This window comes from Poecilia latipinna, unplaced genomic scaffold (assembly GCF_001443285.1).
Source record: "Poecilia latipinna isolate Pla-1442-1.1 unplaced genomic scaffold, P_latipinna-1.0 Scaffold100, whole genome shotgun sequence".
Classification (NCBI taxonomy): domain Eukaryota; kingdom Metazoa; phylum Chordata; class Actinopteri; order Cyprinodontiformes; family Poeciliidae; genus Poecilia; species Poecilia latipinna.
The window spans coordinates 269,002-289,133 of NW_015112716.1; the positions used below are offsets into that span (position 1 = coordinate 269,002).

Here is a 20,132-nt window from a genome sequence, read left to right on the forward strand (position 1 = left end):
AATTCAAACGTTGCGTCTTTCTTCTCCAATAAATCCAACTTACCCTGATGTACTCCACCTGATGGGCACCTGAAGACAATTTAGTCCAACAAGTTTTACGAATTTCCTCGGCGAACTCGCGTGGTTGAATTTACGGTTGTAAACAAATATTTGCATACATTTTAAAAACACGCTTTTCATTCTAACACAGGACGTGCATGCACGTTTTCATGGCGTTACTATTAGACCGAAACAAAGTTTTACGTGCAACACTAGTTCAATGTCCCGGACAGGGGAAAAAAAAAAAATGTCACTGAACTTCCTGTTAGGAGCATTCACGGACGTTCGGAAATCTGAATACTTTAACACTATCCCAAAAAGTTGTAACATTTCGATAAGGAATTGTTTAAACGGACATTTTATGGTAATCATGAAGTGATAGTGAGGTTTCACTTTGGAAGTCAAGAAATTTCGGTTAACCCGCACGTCCAAAAACTATAAAACCTACCTCATCTATTTTTAAGAAATGAAATATTGGCATTCTGAAAAGATCTAACTAAAACAGAAGAATGAAATTTAATCACTTCAATACGACTCATGTAAATGTAAAGGTGTCCAAGATAATTAAATTAAAGCTTCTGATAAATTATGGATCCTCAACCAGCATCAATGGGAAAATGTCAGTTTTTGTCTACAAAGCTTGAACTATTCACTGGGAAGTCGCTTCCACTCTAGAAGTCAGGACTTCACTTGCACTTTTGAAACCTATTAACCATTATTTTAACGCGCTTTTTGCAACAATGAATTACATGCGTAATTTGTTTATTAAGCTTACGAATTAAATTGTCTCCTAAATACTGATTTAAGATTGTATGACCCCACTAGGTCACCTCAGATATTAGTGAGGCTAAATGTAAGAATTTTTTTTTTTACCTCATGAAATATTATATTAAAGAGATAAAAAAAAAAAAACACAAGTCTTGTTGTTACCAGTTTCTTTATATAAAAACGTTATATTAGTACAAAAAAAAAACTGAAAAGAAAAGCAACTCATAGGTGTGGGCCTTTTATGCACAGATATTATTACCCAGTAATATCTGTGCATAAAAAGGGGCCAAAAATCACAAAATTTCTTGACTAAGCTACAAACAATTCTACACATTTTTATTCCAGAGATGGACATAAATCAAAAGCACCAACGTTCCAGATGTTTTGGATGATTGTACTTGAGCTGTCAAGCTGAAGGTTTTTGTTTGCTTATTTTAAGCAAAGTGAAGTATGTCCCTGTATGTGAAGATGAGACAAAAAGATGAGATTCACGTCCAAGACGACGCGTCTCCAAACCGAGGCTCATTTTGGATTCAGAGGAGAGGGCCAATACAAACCATTCTTGTCTGATTTTTGAGTGCCTTTCAGTGCTCTTTATGATCTCCGTCCTCCTCGAGCTTCCTGATCTCTCCCTTCAGGTGATTGATGTTTTCCCTGCTGGCTTTCAGCCTATCTTTAAGCTCAGTGATTTCTTGGCTCGTTCTCTTCTTTGCCGCTTCCAGTTTCTCCTTTGTCCTCTGTTCCAGTTCGCCAACTGGGAAAACAAACAAAGGCCATGCTCAGAAAGGCAAAGACTGCTGCAATGTGAAGTAGACTTTCCCCCTTCACTTTCCTCTGGAAACTGTGATCATAAGGCTAAACAGCAACATTAACACACACTTGAGTTGTTACTACTCAACATACGAGTACGTACACTCTGTCTCATGCTTATAAGCTCCGAGGGTGAGTTGTCTGGATGTGGTCAGCAACTGTTGCATCATGGCTGTTGGATCCTGAAAAATCTGCAATTCACATAGTATTAAATAATAATTGATAAGCAAGAACACGGAGATGAATCCAATAGTATTCAAGAACGTAAGTTGTACCATTTCGTCATAGAACTCAGAGACGACCGTTTTCTTCGGCATGGCGCTGGAATCTGATTGGAACAGCTTCAGCAAATGGTACAGAGTAACCTTTGACAAGAAAACAGAAACAGACAAAAATCATATCATTTAACATTTTTATTAATCGAAAATAACATTTTCGATTTCAAAATGTCACACTTTTCAGGCCCAAAGAGGATGTAGTCACAAAGAATGACTCAAAAAAGGACATTAGAAAGGTGGGTGTATAAAAGGATAGCAGGAAAGAAGGAAGGAGGAGTAAGTAGAAGAAAAGTAAGAATTTTTTAGGTTAGGTTGCAGGAGATCGCTGTGGGAGAGAGAAGGGACTCAAGTATATGTCAACAACCTTTGATAATGATATATATGGAATAAAGTCTAGAAGTAGGTATTTTTTCATCCTTTGTGTCCTTGAAACCATTTTTAGTGCATTGTTCAGTTTTAACCACATTCTACTTAAGTACTAATGAGACAAATTAATCTTGGATTTAAAGCTATCCAAAGTTCAAACATAGCCGTCCTTTTCGAAAATCTTAATGAATCCATGCTTAGTCAACAAGTTCAAAAGAGGGTGGAGGGGGGAGCTGCAGGATAAAAGCAAAAATCTGAGATAAAGCATGTATGAAAATATCCCATTTATTAGACATTATATGGTTTTATTTGCCCATTAGAAAAAAAAAGAGGGGGGGGGGGAAAGCAGGAAAAACAGACCACTTTTCCACCAAACAACATTTCTACTCCCTGCTTGGATACGTTACTTACAGGTCTCTCATTAGGGTCAATAAAGAAGATCTTGATGATGATTTCAAACTCTCCCCATCCTGTCTCTGTAATCTCATATGGAGGCTTTGTGACCACTAGAGGAGAGAAGAATGACAACGTTAGCAGACTTGCAGTGCCTTGTAAACAAAAAAATATGCAAGGAGATCAGTATGTATGTATCACTGTGTGCTGAATCAACGTGAAACACCATCCCCCTCCTAATACACGGTGGTGGCAGTATCATCTTTGTAAAAGGTTCTGTTGTGACCTTTACAGAGTGGGGAAAAATATTGTACAACTTTTTGACCAAAGATTTTAAAACTTTGTCTTACCTCTCAAGGGGTTTACATAGCTCTCGTGTAACTTGAACTGGATCTTCTTTACATAAGCAGACATATCCTGGGAGAGTTAAGATCAATAAACTTAATTTTACGTCAATAAATACCACCATTTTAGGACATTTCTTTTCTAATGATCCCACACCTCATTTCTGTAGGGTTTCACATAGACAGACCACTGATGTGTGTGTCCATCCTCCTCTCTCTTCTTTCCAAAGTAACGGGCAACATTTCCAAACACAATGGGCTTCACTATCGTCACTCCCTGAAAGAAAAACACCATAAAAGTTGAATATGGACAATTTTACTGATCACTTCTCGAGAACACTGCGAGGGTTAAAAGTGTCAGAAAAAGGAACCAAGTGACTGTATTTTTATCGAACAGAAAACCCAAACTGTGAATATATCAGATTTTAATTGATCTGAAACATTCTTTATCTTTACCTTAACGCGCCCTCCGGAATCTGGTCCAAATTCAGTCATCTTTTTGAACATAGTATTCCGAGAACAGGTTTTAGATAACAGTGTGGGACTCTCTAGACGTCTATTCTACTCCCACTACTCGTTTCCAAACCCATTTGATGGGCCATTTAAGCGTGCAGTGCCCATTATATGCAACAAAACGGCATTGTAGCATAGGCGGAAATGACGCTAGAAACGTGTTCACCTTCCGGTATGAACGAAGGCTGAATATAAAGGTTCCACCACAGGGAATGTAAAAAAAAAAAAAATAATAAAAAACTGCATGATTTTTAATGGTTCACCTAGTTTCTAAATGTAAAACCAGGTTCTACCTAAACAGTCTAGTAAATATGTTTGACTTTTCTTGTGCATGCTTAAAATTTTTTATCTTAAAGTACCAGAAATATGTATTTTCATAATGTAACATCTTTTCACCCGCACAAAATATACTATTTACGATTTTAAAAAATATTTTTCTTAACTACTGATATCAGCTGGAGATGTTTTTCGAAGCTTTTATAATAAAATGTTCAACTTTACATATTTACCGATCGGGGAAACTCGTTTTATTTTGCCTCATTTTGCCGCGTATCAAGACATGTCTACTGAAATCATCAGAAATTAGTTAATACCTACATTTCTGGCTTTTGAAGACCATTGCTTTGATTTTTAGATATACATTATAGAGGTATGAACTTAGAAGTTTTTGTCTCTTCGCTCGTTTTACATCAGCCCACCACCGATGACTGTTTTCAAACCTAATCACCTTACATAACCGGATTCTGGTCAAATAATACAAGCTTTACCTTCTTTTATAAACCAGGAGTCTCGAACTATGGGACAAAATTTAACTTTAAATGTAACTGCCACACAAATGAATTCTACCACATTATCTCTCATATCATCCAAAAATCAAAACTTTTCGAAATTTTGTGTCATTTATTGAATGGTGAGACGCTTGAAACTCCTTTCAAACTGCATGCTCACTACTGAGGGCCCAAGAGGGCCCTCAGTAGTGAGCATACCACCTAAAATGACTTGGCACCTTCTTTTAACATAATGCTGTGGGATGTAATCCCACGCAGTTTTTGTTGCAAGTTGCCCAGTGTAGTGGTTGCGTTTACTCTGGTATGAACTCTACACTCGAACTGATCACGTTTGATTTAAGTTGGTCCCAGTTTTCACTGATTACTCCTTTCTCTGCACCAATTGCCTTAAATAAGAAGCTCCATTACTCTCGTGGGACCGATGAGGCACAACATTCTCACTTTATCCCCAACAATTACAGAAGCACAATAATTAAGATCACAAGCCAGTGACATTTTTGTGTGGTAGAAACTAATATATTTTCAAATTTTGCATTGACCATGATCAACTCTGCATATTATTTCCCAAAAATAACCCACATTTCTTATATTTGTAGTTGGCCAATATTTGAAACTACAATTTAGTCCACTATAAGTTGCTATATGGTGCTTTAATATTTAAAACTGCAGACATTTTCGATATTAAGTACAAATGAAACAAAAATTTAATGCAAAAGAATTTTATTTGTAAAAATCAGCAATGTGAATCTACCACCACCGTGTTCCTATGGCAAATACTTCATCCCAATTAAGAGTTTCACAATAAATAACCCACAGTATGCCAAACCGTCCCACTGAACTGTATTATGAGAAAGATCATATGAAATCAGTTTTTTTTAATTGCCCACTTATTTCCCAATTCTGTTCTAGGGAGAAAACATGGTTAGTTCAAATAAGACTATTACATATATACAATAAGTTAAATTGAACATAAATTGAAAACATTAAAATGGTTACTTTTTATGGTTTGTGTAGTGTCTTGCTCGAAGCAGCGGCCATTCAGGCTGTTCCTTACTTCTTGTCCAGGGCAGGCAGACCTGACAACACTTACCTTTTTGCTGTGGATAAAGGTTGGCACAAAACTGACCTACACTTTAACCAAAACTCAAATGATTTGTCTTATAGCTCTTAACATGCTTATGTACATTAAAAACAATTTTAGATTATTTTTTCTTTAGATACAATATAACAGGACAAAAACATAAGCCAATCACACTTTAACAATTTCACTTTAAGATTTTTTTTTGTTTCGATTAAAGTGCCATTGTCATTAAACGACAAAAACGTTAACCAAATTTCTGGCGCAAGTGTAAAAAAAATAAAATAAAATAAAAATTCTACTTACCGGTTCACTAAAAATCTAATACACCCGACTCCATTACTATTAACAGAGTTAACAGGGTCATAACAGAATATGAATATTTGTGAGTACAAAACACAATACAACACACCGACCAAAAACATTCTGCAAGAGCATCGTCAGGATACACGTTTGCGCTCAAATTGTCACGAGCAATCTTAACGTTTTCCTGTTTCCCCCAGTTAACACTTGAAATGTAAAGATCTCAGATTATGTCAAAAATAAAATTAGGATGAGATGGTAATAGTAAGGCAATGTCAAGTGGAGAATAAAATCCAAATACAACAAAAGTATGTTTCCCCTTTAACACCTGCCTATATGGATATGTGACTTCAGTAAAAAAGGGAAAAAACATACTATATTTTGAGGCACGGTTGGAGCAGCTCTAGATTCTTAACATGGATTAGCATTTTTTTTTTATTTTTTTTTTTAACAATTTTATTCTCTTAAATTCAAAGATTGGCAAAGACTTACAATTCAAAAAGTAAATCTGTATTGAAACAAATACAGCTATTTTACGTCGCAATTCAAAATTTGGTCTCAGACAGTAAAAAACAACAAAAAAGCAGAAGTTTTTAAAAGAATTTCCTTAAATGTAAAAAAAATAAATAAAAAAATAAAGATATATAAGACAAACTGACAATCACAGTGACACAAATGCAACACATCAACAGGATGGGTGGTGAAGTGAAAGAGAGGCTGCTGTTAGTGGCAATCAATCCCATTCTAACATTGCGTTTTAAAAACATTTCAATCTTGTTCTGATCACAGGTTTACATGCACTCATCATGGGCATTGATGTCAATAATTTGGAGAATTGGCGATACATCTGGAAGCATATTTTAAGGGAAATATCTGGAAGCAAACTACAAATTTCTCCAAAAATGAAGCTATTCACAGCATCAATTGGCTTGCTCAACTGTCAAGCATGGTGTTGGCGGCATTATGTTACGGGAGTGGTTCACTGCAAGTGGGTGGAATAGATAAACCACTTGACTTTCACACAGACAAAAGGCTCAATGTTTTAGTCAAGAAGCTAGTTTCTGATCGAACTTCTCAAACAGCCTTGGTTAGAACATTGTTCAATATTTATGTACTACCATTAAAAGCTCAGTGACGAGGAATAAATTCAAATGATTTCCAGTTAGAGCTTCTAATATTTGATCAGAATTATGAAAGCAGCTGATGGATGACTACAAAAATGCTCAAAAAAAAAAAACATCCTGAAAAAGCCCCAAATGAATGACAGTCCATGAAAATGAGCGAATGTAAACATCTCTTCTAACTTGCATTCGACACTAACCAGTTTTTACAACAATGGAATCAATTAATGTAACAATATTGCTCACCATGATGAAAACGTACCACAAACATTTTTGTCTTCATCACTTTTGGTAACAACTATCCAGCATAATTACATGTGAAGCAGCGCAGCAAACGGCAGCAGGCTTTTTTTTTTTTTTGATTTACGGCGTGATTTTCCAAAAATGATCTGAATGCCTCTAGGAGCGTCCATTTTGGCTCACACTGCATCGTCTGTTCACATTTGAAAATACATTCTACTCGAGTCTTACCTTGGAAAAAATCCCATCCATTTGAAGAGAAACAAAATGTCAAGGAAAAGGATCACTTACTTGGTGAAATTTGGAATTGTAAAAAATAAAATAAAATAAAATCAGTGCAAAAATACATTTAATATAAATGAAACAAAACATGTAGAGAAATTCACCAGATGAGTGGACCTCAAACATTTTTTATTACAACACCATCTAGTTTTTCATTCAAAAATCAGACATTTACAAACATACTAACCAGGAAGAAATGAGAATGAGAGAAAGAGAGAAAACGTCAAACATGAACCCTATAAAAACTTGCCTATATTGAATTTACATAGTACAGCGAGCCAAAAAAACAAACAAAAAAAATCAACAAATGAAACGAACTTGATGCTTGTCTTCTATTTTTTTAGGGTCGCAGAGCCATTTTATTGTTTCTTTGCAAAAACAAAAAACAAAAAAAGAAGAAAAAAAAAAAAGCATCACACATACTAGTCTTTATGTCAAACAAAAACAAAAATAAAAGAACTGCTTGGAAAGTTTTCTTTCATCTTCAGTTATGAATATAGACATTTGGACAAAAGCCTTACATAGATGAGGGTCCTCCATCCACTGCTCTTAAGTCAGGCAGACAACAGAGAGAGGGGGATGGGTGGAGAAGGAAAAGAGAGGAGACATGGAGGGGGGTGCAGGAAGAGCTGGTAGTTGTAGTCCTGTCCGGTCATGCAGGGTGAGCGGGGGTGACGGTGTACAGAGAGCGTTCCTCCTTTTTCCTTCCATCCTTGATCCACGTGAGCTGAAAGGTGTCAAAACGAAGGGTGCAGTTTGGTTTGGAGCCAGCCCAAGAAGTAAACACTCCCCCACTCACCAATAAACCTCTACGCTACAGAATGTGTCCACCAAGGCTGGGTTCAATTTACCATCACTTTGAGTCGCGGTGCTAAAAGTTTACATCAGCATAAAGACCGCATCGTGTGAGGGTTACAACAGACGCTGGACAACGAGGCACAATTTTTTTATTTATTTTTTTTTTTTTTTTTAGCAAATTAAGTTGTTTTTTTTTTTTTTCTTTGTTTGGCCTCGGCTGATTGTGAATTGCTCCCAACCCCAGCGCATACACCAGAACATCATGCAAATTTCAACAGAGCAGCTTATTTGAAATGTTTCAGCATGAAGACACAACAGAACATTTAAAGGTGTTCCTTCGATAGTCTAACTTAGATGGCTTGAATCGGAGCCATGTTCAATACATTTATGGACAGAGAACCTCCAGTTAGACATGCAACATTTTAGACTAACGTTTGGTCTTTCGTAAGAGAGCTGACCTTTAGTAAACTCCAAATTCAGGGACGGACATGGAGAAACATGCTGCATACAGTTTAAAACAGCAAAAACTATATTGGTTTATTAAGGTTTAATTTGATACACACAAATTGTTTTGTACAAAAGAAGGATTTGAAAGTGCTACCTTCATACCTTGAGCAAAAAAGATTTTAGATTTCACGTAGTTTACCTCATATCACCAAATTTGAATCATTATTATGCTTCTGAAAAATTCCCTGCTTAATTTGCCATTACAAAATTACAGCTTTGGGTAGACAGTCTAGAAAGCTAAACACTGAAAATGTGCATCTGTGTTTTTCCCCAACAAAGACACTTCAGAGCTTGTTCAGAACCAGTGCTTGACTTTTTCTTTTGACTTCAGTTGGGACAAAATTAGCGTATAAAAGCACCAAAGGACCACTAAGATAAACAAATTAAAAGGTGCCTTGAGAAACAGGACTACAGGCTGTGCAAAACTACAATGTTTAATAACTAATAATTTAATAAAAATGACATTCTCCAACTTCCAAACAAACCACAGAAAGTTGATAAAGCAACGTTTTGTGTGTTTGTGTCACTGGTTGTAAATACCAAGACTAGTTTGTTTTTGTTGTTTAAATAGCAAAAAACAAGAATCATCTCCAGTCCTAAACTAGCACTGAAGCATTTTGGAGGAAAAACTAGATCTGGTTCTTTCAAAAGATTTGAATAAGACATAAAAAAAACACCACATATATAATCACTGACTTTTTTCTTTTTTTTTAAACTCTGCAATATACATTCTGCCACCAAAATCTGTGAACTTGATATTTAAAAAGGTACAAACTTTTGCTTTTACATGAAACAATGCTGAGATGCTAAAATGCCATGTTTCCCATCAAACAGAGCAAATCAAGCAGATGGAAAACTTATGTCAACACCTGAGCACAACAAAGTGCAGCATGCAAAGAACAGGAAACTTAGAGGCTGCATGGCAGCAGTAAATAGTATCAAACTATTTAGTCAGTATATTCCTGCAATATTACAAGCCCTTCAAGATTGTTACATGACAAATGAAAAAGTCTTGGCAGAAAGATCTAATTTGTTTCAACCCCAGCTTTACCTTTTATGGGACAAAGACTCAAGTATCTACATTAAAAGGTCATGAGTACACTCTGGTTTCAGATGTTCAATTAATATTAAGGACAAAGCAGACGATTCATCCCGCAATACTAATTTTATGAGCAATACATCATTTGCTGAATAATTAAAAAGGTTCATTACAAATTATAGACATGAAACGTGCATCGATGTCTGCTTGTAAATGGCAATTAGATCAAAGTCAAACCAGGGTTGAGCAGTCTTCCCTAAACTTACAACTTTTAATGTTGATTTGGTTTTTTGGTTGTTTTTTTTTTTTTTTTTTTTTTTTACATTTTACAAACCAGCCCTTTTAACAGGGTGCACAAAACGTTTCAGATCCAGATCATCAACTCATAAATCCACCAGATGTTTCATTTAAATTTAGATGATAAAATCAGCATTTGGCACGCTTAAGGTTTTTAACCTGAATCTACAGCAGAGGTCTGCAGCCTACACAAACCAAATACATTTATTTCCTTCCTCCACAGACCAGTTTAGACCCACAAAACCAATTAAGCATTTAAATGTAGGTTTTGGTAAACCCGGGTGTTTTTACTCACAGGGGTTGGGGACCCTGACCTAGAGTCCAGAAAACTTCTGGATTTAAATAGGACAAACTTGGACTGATCAATAATATGAAGACATTGAAGACTTCTCCAAACGTTTTTAAATTCACTTTAGTGTGATGACAGAAACAAAGACCAGAATTTCTTGAATAAGTGTTTCTTTTAACTCTGATCTGCTGCTCCTTGTAACTGTGTACATTCTCTATGTACTGGACCTTATTTTGTTACTGCAAGTTGCTTCCAAGCTTTATTTTTAGAGTGTCTGACTCTGGTTTGACATGATCAAATTGCTTCTTTGTCAACGGACATTGAAGATGCCTCTTCAATAATTATACTGGCAAAATGTCTTAAGGCATTGCAAAGCAAGAAACTTTGAAAAACACTTAGTTCACCATTATGAACACCAACAGTAAAAAACAGCATACTTTGACAACAGATGGCCAAACCATAACAGGCATAACTACATATAAAACACGACTGACTCTTTTCCTGAAATATTACATGGACGGGTGTGGAGCAATGGAACATGGGGCATATTTGGACATGATGTTTTGCCCATTTCCAAGGTAAAAACGTAGTTTTCAATAACTTTACCCAAATGCATTTTATTGTCCACACATTCAACATCAGGCCTTGTGTCCACTGGGTACCTTTTCATTTTGTTTTATTTTTGTTTTTGTGGCAACAGGCATTAGAAAATCCTGGTGCAGTTAACAAGGCTTCTAAACTTAATTGTTGCCACTCCATAAATAATAATAATTATAGTAGAAAAAAAAGGAAATTTAAATGATTTGTATCTTAAACAGGGTTCCCAATGGACACAAAGTACTTTTGTGTGAAATAATCAAATAATGCATCATTTAAGGACACGTACTTTGAATACAAACTTGTTTGACTTACTAAGACCTAAGACTCAGCACTAAAAAGGACATTGCAGTAAAATGGTTACCAAGTGACATTATGTTGGGCTTTGCCTGCTTCTAAAGTTCAGCAAAACCAAAATGTAAATCACCCTGTTTAATATTTCATGGCAATACAACAGAGACACTAATAAAAAGGCAATAGTATATATTAAATACACAATGCATAATTCCTCACTACATTTGACTTCAGTGACTCGGAGGGCTGGGTAACCGTAAATGTTCCTACTGATCTCTGATCGTTATCAAATAGAGATCCGGATTTTTCTGACATTACACAAAGCAGCAGCACACCACAAACAGCATTTCAACTACAGCAAAGGTATACACAAGGTAGCATGTTATTTAACATGCAAATGGTGCCTTGGTAGACAGAACCAACCAGTAACAATTACAACATGGGTGACACTAATCAGAAAGTGACCCAGAAAGACTAAGAGCAGCCTCAACATGTTACAGATTAATTTGAGAAGCAAAACATCAACAATGTATTGTAAAATATTACTTGGAGAGAATAAATAGCTCACTTCAACTATTATGACATGACCAAAGTGACAGCACAACATACCATGCTGGGACACAACCTGGATAAACTAGGGATGGGCACTGATTATTGAAGCTATAGATAGTAATTACAAAAAAAAAAAAAAAAAAAAAAAAAAAAGTACGATATTTCCATTCCGTTTTTCACTCCCTGACCGTAGTGTGTTGCCGTTACCACAAGAGGGCGATGCATCAAGTAGATCCTTCCTCCCATCAGCTACCAGACTATCACAATCACTGTTCCCAACCCTCTTGGTATTTCCACTGTTTGCACAGTTTTATTATCACTTTTTGTAAATGTCTGTTTTTAAATCCATTGCCATTTTGTACATTTTTAAATTATGCTTCTCGGTTGTGCCATCTTTTGCATCTGGATACACAATTTTTATTCATTGCACAGTGTGTCATGGTGTAATGTTGCCCTCACTGTGCAGTCTGTTATTCTTAATTGTGTTTTTATTTATTCTAATCTTTGTGTTGTGTTTCCATAAAGGTCATTATAATTATCCTACAACGTTTCCTGTCCTCTAGGATCTTGTTCATCGAGATCTATATTCAATATTGAATTACAAGGTTTTCTCCTAAAACAATTTGCCATACTACACATGCTTGAAATGCCCATCCCTACTATAAACTATTACCAATATTGCTTTTTTTTTTTTTTTTAGATTACTATTTAAAATCTTGAAACATTTACATAAGTGTGACATTTAATTTAGCCAACTCACCTCATTTTACATACGTGTGACACTAGAATACCTGGAGCAAGCACATTTTTCTCAAATATGTTTCACACCAACATACACGGCAGATTAAATCAGGAAAGACAAGAACGTGAGGATCTTTCATTTCTCAACTTTACCTCAAAGTTTTACAATGAGGCTCAATTGTCTGAAATTCAACAAAGCTACATTAGAACTACTCAAGTTTGACACATGTACAAGATCAGGTCTTGCATGAAAATATTGTTTGGCCTCTTAACATTTGTATAGATATTTAACCTAATAGAACGGCGAAACGTCACATTATTCATTACAGATCTACAATAATAAAATGTTTCTCTGCCAATAACCTGCATTTTACTTTCACTTAACTCAATAAAACAAGTCAGGTTGAATGCAGATTCTGCATGAGAACAGATGGGGACATCAAACGTGTGGCATTAAATGACACCAAATACCAAAGTCAGCTGTAAATTCACATAAATATGTCTGAATTCAAACAATCTTCACATTCAAGCCAAAAAGTTGCTCCACATTTGATCTAAGCTCACAGCTGTTGGTAAAACACAAAACTCGGCTGTTTAACGTTCCTAATCATTATCAATACAGCACAATCAGAATAAATCAATTCTTAAGAGGTACTGCGTTACATCATCCCTTCAACAGAGGAGTGCACAGATGATGCCCAGAACGTTGTTCAGCTGTGAAAACTACCCAGAAACAAATTAAACGTGTATGTATATATAAGAAAGGATCAGTGAACTTTGTGATTTACCAACTTCTGAAGCCCAAAAGTAACAAATACATCCAACACTGAATTTCCAGTGCCTGCTGGTGTTTTCTGTAACTTCACAAATACAAATCCCAACCCTGTTCCGGTTCACGCGTCGCATAGCAAACATTGACTAGTGCATGAAATAAAAGCACTCTGTGCATCTTCCAACAACCAACCACTGAATCGGGAGCTTCATAGCTGGAGGACATCAAACTTGCAAAAAGCAGAACAGGCTTGAAGCTCGCCGATCAGTTTTAGACACAGCTGGTGTTGAAATGTTAGTCTATAATAAGCTTGAACAATAGAAGCTAAAAACTTATCATTAAGCTCTGGGACTTTCAGCTTTTGTAAATGTACCATTACATATATTTTCCCAGACAACATACAGAACAGGTGCAATGGCTCACATTGTAAAATGAAGTGGTAAACTCACCTTTCCACCTACCTGAATCCATAAAGCTGAGTTTTCAAAGCCCTTTCCTTGCTCACTTCACACTTTCTTTACCCAATGGTTTCTCATTTTGATATCATGTAATATCAGAAGGTAAAATGTCATACTGCTATTTATTTGGAGTTTAATAATCAAAAAAAGTGAGCAAAGGAAAAGGCTTCATATCGCTGTTATTTCCCTCTTCCAATTTTTTTTGGTTCAGATCCAATTAAAATGGCTACAGAGCACCAAGCTGTACCCACCTGCCCTGTCATCTAGCGGTGCCGGTACTCCCTCTCCCGCTCTCGTTCACGGTCTCTGTCCCGGTCCCTCTCGCGGTGGCGGTCGCGCTCCCGGCTGCGCTCTCGGTAATAATCCTCGTGCCGGTCTCGACTGCGGGATTTGTGTCGCCGGCTCTTTTCTCTGGAGCGGCTGTGGTCGCGTTCTCGGGAGCGTTCTCTTCTGGGTGGAAATGAAATGCTTGTCGACTCAACGATTTAAAGAGGAAACCTTGTTTTTCCTTCAGCTTCGTTTAGTTCTTACCTAGATACAGAGCCGTAGCTCTTCGACTCTATGCCGTGGAGACAGTCTTGCAGGGAACTGATGAGGACTTTGCAGCGGTCGTCTGCAGAAACTTTGGACTGCTTGATCAGACTGATGGCCGTCACCAAAGTCTCTATAGCACTGCCATAATCAGCTAAAGGAGGGAGAGGTATGCATTAAACAGGGAATCTGGAAAATGACCAGAAGTTGACTTTGGAGAATTCCCTTAGGTAGTTAGTAAGAAAGACATTTTATTACAACATAAATAATGATACGATTCATGCAAATGTATCCATCAGCAGCCCTGTTCAATTTGTGGATTTTGCTCTATATTTTGTTTGATCATCTACAGTTGGCAGGTTAAGCTGCCACAGGGTCCAGGCTAATTTCTGCTGGAATTGTGAGCTTTATTTTAGCTCTACCGTTTGTTAACACTTAGATGTTTTGTTTTCCTAATATTCCAGATAACACTGGCTTGAGCTCTCTTGCTATTGATGGGACCTTCGCTACCTGCGCTGGCATCAGACACGGCCCTGGAAATGGCGCTGGAGGAGATGGCTCTGTTCCTGTTCATGATCTCCTCAAACTCGGCCTCATTCAGGGGGCCCCGTGATGACTCCATGTCTCTACAAAGAGCCAATAAGGAGATCAGTCACCAATGCAGCCAATAAAAGACAGTTTTTGTTTTTTTTTTCTTTTTCTTGGCATGACTTCCATTAGCCTTACCCTCGTCCAGGACCGTAATCTCTGGAATCGTATGGCGGCGGCCGGCCGTACAGGTCGTTTGGCCCCGGGGGCCCTCGGCTGTCGTTGGGGGGCATGTTGTTCCCTCCAGGCGGAGGGAAGAAGGCGGGGTTCACATGAGGAGCTGGTGGTGGTCCACCTGGAGGAGGGCCTGGCAAGTGTGGGGGTGGAGCCAAAGCCAACGGGGGTCCAATAGGGCCTGGAGGCCGAGGAGGAAAGGGTCCTGGGGGAGGCGGGCCCTGATGAGGCGGTGGAGGACCAGGAGGGGGGACGTAACCTGCAGGTGGGGGGCCTGGAGGGAGAGGTCCGAGCGGTGGCTGACCGAACTGAGTAGGGAAGAGAACAGGTGGGGGAGGCCGGTCGCCACGATTCGGGGGGCCTGGCAGAGGAGGAGGAAGGCCTTGGCCGGGAGGTGGAGGACCTGGAGGCCCTGGAGGCCCAGGGGGGCCCGGAGGAGGACGAGGAGGTCCCTGAATCCCACCTACAACGAATAACAAGGAGAAGAAGAGATGCGCTTAAAACAAACCGCTTAGCCTCTGGCTACAGCACAGCCAAACAGCTCTCATCTGGAGAAATAAGCATGTTGTTAAAAGTTCTGGAGGCCTTTCCTACATCAGAACACAAAATGGGGAAACGACAAACAGCACAAAGTATGCCACAACTCTAATAAAAACATCTTAGGAGAGCTTTATTTTCTTAGCATCTTTCATATAAATGTTAAGATGCTGACTGGGCGAGAACGCAAAGCAGCGACAAATGACAGACAGATGAAAGCAAGCTGGTGCTTCATATAATTAATGTCCTGGAAATACAATTTAACGGAAAACGGCTCTTCTGATGACATTGGAGGAACCGTTTCTGGAATACTTAAAGCTTGCTTAAAGGCTCCTTGTATTTGATAACATGTGCCTTACAAAAGTACTAATAGCATGTAAACTTCCTCAGTGTGTTACGACACAACCACAAACTTCAATGCATTATGTGAAGCGGAAAGACCTTTTTTTTTTTTTTGTCCTTTCTCCTCAAAGTAAAAATATGATATTTAAATTTAGCACCAAATGCCTTCGGAAGTCATTTAATTGACAAAACCCATCTTTGGTCGATTAAAGTTTGCAAGGAGAAAAGGAAGGGACACGACAAACTTGTGAAAATAGACACTCTGCTGGTTCTACATACTATTGTCTCATCAGTTTTCAAAGTTTTTATCTGTGAAGAGGCTGGAAACATTTATCCATGCATCCATTTCAGTTCACTTCACAACTAAGTGGTGCTTTATGTTTATCAGACAAAATACACCGAGGTTTGTAGTTGCAACAAAATGTGGCCAAGTTGAAATGATCCAAACTCTTTTGTAAGGCACTGGTATGTTGGGAGTGTAGTTGGTAAACTGAACCTTGAATAAGATCATCAACCGGACACAATTTGTACCACAGGTCCATCACCAAGCTTCTATGTCTTCAGAGAAGAAAGATAACTGATCAAATTATTCAGATCAATCGAGGTGTTTCACCTCTGCTATGCCAGCTCCCGTTCCTGCCCCCCGGCGGGAAGGGATTGAAATTCATTTCCATCAGAGGGCCATCATGGTGGCTAACCAGATCTGGTCTCATTCCCGAGCCTAATGGGGAAGAAAGCAAACCAACCATCACTCTTCCCTTCATGAACTTCTGGCTCCGAGCTGAAGGCCTGACGCAGCCCAGTGGGGGAGGGGGCAACAGTTAATAAGCAATAGATGAGGCATGAAAAGGATTGCATGGAGAGAGGAGGGGAGAGGAAAAAAAAAAAAAAAGGGGGGGCTACAGTAATGTCTTCTGCTTCTTGCATTACGCAGGCAACACAAGAGTTGTGCAGAGCTAAAAGACGCCAAGTTAAGCTTTAAGCAAACAGCTAGTTAAGAGATGGAGCTGGAATCTATCAGCGAGCGAAGGACTGCAGCCAGGAAAAGTTGAACTGGAGGCAGAGTGGGACAGACAAAGAACAATCTAAATTAAGAAAAGCACAAACACAATCCTGGCGATACAAATTAAAACTCTAAAACTGCACATGGGTGGCTTTGAGTCCATGCAAGTCTGAGTAACAGAACGTTTGTTGAGCAGAACCTTGTGATATAAAGCCAACCTAATCAGAATCTTTTGGACTGACTGCAAAATTTTAATTTTTTTTTTTTTTTTTTTAAAAAAAAAAAAAAAAAAAAAAAAAAAAAAACCTACATAAAGTAAAACGCGAGTAATAAGGCGTTTTCGACACCCGACACCACCTCTAGCATTTCCCTCAAAATGTGCCGACAAACCAACCTGGGAAGTGTGGCGGCGGGCCTCCGGGCCCCACGGGGCCGGGGAAACGGTCATTTCCAGGACCAGGGGGTCCAGGGAACCTGCCTTTGCTGCGGCTGCCCATCGGGAATCCGCCACGGGAGCCGGAGCCTGGAGGCCCGGCTTTGCCTTCCCCAGACATCTGGCCCGACTGGGTACCTGCGGAATCAGAGAAGATAAAAACAAACCCACATATTTCTATTTGCTCGTCCCAATTGACTTCATAAACAAATTGAGGATTATTTTACAAAACCTAAAACAAATTAAAAAAAATAAATAAAGAAAATAAAGAAAAAATTAAGAAAGCCGTGCCAAAAGAATGGATGGCCAACTTACTTTTACGCGACTGCATCTCAAACTGACTCAGAGATTGTTTGTTGCACGGCGTGACGATGGGATTCTGTCCATGGAGCTCCCTCTTGGACAACAGGTCCATTAACTTTCTGGACGATGCCTCGGAACCGACGCACACGAGGGCAAACCTGGAACATTTAGAAGAGGACGTGCACTTATACCGCCTGGAAAAATTGTTTCTTAAAAGACTGGAGTACAAGGCTGTCTACGATTCAAGGTACTGCTAATGACATGTCGCGTATCCACCAGCAGACACCAACAAGCTCACCCTTTAGACTGGCCATTGGCTCGGTTTTCAAAGAACTTGATCTCAAGCACATCTGAGATGCCTATTGACCGAATAGCTTCTGTCAGGTCTTCGTCTGTCGTCCACTGCGAAACAAGAGACTCATTCAAAACACAAATCCAACGTTTGGAGGTTCGACACAAATCTGAGCTGTAATTGGTTCTCACCCATGTGAGGTTTCCTATGTACAGGGCAATCCTTTTGCCTGTGTAGGTGTAAACCACATTGGGCGGGGCGCTCTTCCCCCCTTCGGAGCCCCCCGGGGCGGGGAGCGAGTCCAGGTAGTCGCGGTCTTCCGGAGCATCTCCGTTATTGGCTGACGGGGATATTACATCATCGTACAAGTCGATCTGCTCATGAGGAGGGTACTCCGGTTCCTGTCAGAAAGCATCATTGGATGAATACAAACACGGGGAGCAATTAAGCCATACCAGCTCAAACTTAAACAGTCAATTCACAGAAATAACAAAAGCCACTTTTTCTGGCAGCAAATTGATTACTTTAGAATTAAATACTGTTATAATCAGGCAGGAAACATTCCCAAAGTGGGGCACAGATCAATCTATAGTTGGCCTAAATGTCCAATGAGAGACGGCTATTTTTAACCAAACAAATCTGACTTAAACAGAAAAGGAGCAAAGGGACAAACACCCACACAAAAAAATATACAGATTTTTTTTTCTCCTTCACTTATTTCTCCAACTTGGAAAGAAGCAATCGTTTATCCCAAAATGAATTTACTTTTATAGGAGTCTCTGCATCAACACAGCTGAATCACATAATTGGGCCATTAATAGCACAGAATGAGGGGGTAATTCTGTCATCTAATTCAGGTGTACTGAAATCCACATGCTGCTAGATAGTGGCCTCCAAAGGATGGACTCTAACACCAATATAAGAGTTATACCAAAAAGTAGAAATCAATAACAAAATTAGCAGCTAGAATAAAAATGTTAAAAGAACAGCAAAACCCCATTGTATTATCTCTAAAAAAAAAAACACACACACGCACACAAAATAAGCATTTTCCTCATAAGAATAATTTAGCTTAAATGGTCAAAAAAGGTCCCACTGTTTCGTTTTAAACCGCGCGAATGTACAGCAGACCCCGACGTATCTAATTCACACAATGGCTAACCTTAATTTTACTAATTCGCAGAAAACACACGATTTTAAAAACATTTTTTTCAACAGACAAAAAATTTTGTAGATAACCCATATCTGCGAATGACTGACTTCCTAGATAAAACTAATGGTGTCTCTTCATGAACCACAGAAGTAAACAAAAGGGGCGTGTGTGTGTGTATAAAAGGAAACGTAGATATGCTAATAGCACTTAGCTACAGCCAGATGTATTTTCACTCAATATAAGTGTAGTGTTTTGTAGAATTATTCTCAGAAGAATATATTTATTTAGCTTTAAATAAAAAATAAAAAAACTACAGCGCTACTAAACAACTCGCTTGAAAATAGTGCGAAGCTAGGTAAGGAAACTGCGTTTGTTTGGCTCGTCTTAGCTTTAGTCGCGGGAACCATGCCGAGGCCTATATGCGCTGCACGATAAAACCAATAATATACACTACACTCCAAAGTGTTTATGATAAAACAGTAAGATTTTGTTGCACATTAATACACATGCAAAAATACATATTGAAATCGATCACTTTATATTTCAGATGACGAATTATTGAAGCTGAGCTGCAGGCTTGCAGCATGGCGAAAGAGGCCTAGTTAGGAGACAAGCTATTTCGACAATAATTCGACGAGAGTAGCGTCAAAACACCGCTGCCAAGCACAAAATACGTTGTCCCTATGGGCCTAATGTCCCATAACCTGAGTAATTTAAGCCTAAATACCTGGCTAAATTCCTCCTCGACGTCGGCGTAGATGTCGATATGGTCCACACCGTCCGCCATTTTCCAGTAAAGCGGTCCCCACCGCGGGTGCAGAACAGAAACAATGGACCAGAGAGCGACAACTAACGCCCCCCAGTGGCCGTCTAAGCTTAAAACGAGGCATGCAAAAGGAAAAGGATTCTATCACTCCAAAATCAAAATAAATGAGTGAAAATATAAATAACTTTTTAAGACAAGTAATAATAGATTTGTTGTGCCTAATTAATGCGGATAAATGTAAACACAATTACTTTAAACATAACGATAGTAGCAAAATGTAATCTCTAAAGTCTAAAGTCTTCTATACGAATGGTACTTTGATATGACAGAATTGGATTCATAA

At 38.5% G+C, this 20,132-nt stretch overlaps 2 protein-coding genes across 6 annotated transcripts; both read right to left on the bottom strand.

Annotated features, from left to right (window-relative positions):
* Positions 1-959: 959 nt before the first annotated feature.
* On the bottom strand, positions 960-3,751 carry yeats4 (YEATS domain containing 4). The gene is made up of 8 exons (XM_015027070.1): positions 3,455-3,751; positions 3,156-3,275; positions 3,005-3,071; positions 2,673-2,767; positions 1,893-1,982; positions 1,721-1,808; positions 1,365-1,561; positions 960-1,263 (listed from the first exon to the last, which is right to left on the bottom strand). Exons 1-7 carry the CDS (start codon positions 3,503-3,505, stop codon positions 1,392-1,394), a joined length of 681 nt encoding a protein of 226 aa, XP_014882556.1. The 5' UTR covers positions 3,506-3,751; the 3' UTR covers positions 960-1,263; positions 1,365-1,391.
* Positions 3,752-7,079: 3,328 nt separating this feature from the next.
* On the bottom strand, positions 7,080-19,856 carry cpsf6 (cleavage and polyadenylation specific factor 6). 5 transcript variants are annotated; one of them, XM_015027058.1, is made up of 11 exons: positions 19,751-19,856; positions 18,062-18,271; positions 17,877-17,980; positions 17,591-17,736; positions 17,237-17,413; positions 16,453-16,560; positions 14,925-15,423; positions 14,709-14,824; positions 14,199-14,352; positions 13,919-14,117; positions 7,080-8,050 (listed from the first exon to the last, which is right to left on the bottom strand). In XM_015027058.1, the coding sequence occupies exons 1-10, from the start codon at positions 19,808-19,810 to the stop codon at positions 13,931-13,933; spliced, it is 1,761 nt and encodes a 586-aa protein (XP_014882544.1). In that variant the 5' UTR covers positions 19,811-19,856; the 3' UTR covers positions 7,080-8,050; positions 13,919-13,930. The 5 variants fall into 5 exon arrangements, with proteins under 5 accessions (XP_014882544.1, XP_014882540.1, XP_014882534.1 ...); XM_015027054.1 differs by having other exon boundaries at positions 13,919-14,114; positions 17,237-17,422; XM_015027048.1 differs by having other exon boundaries at positions 17,237-17,422.
* Positions 19,857-20,132: the final 276 nt, after the last annotated feature.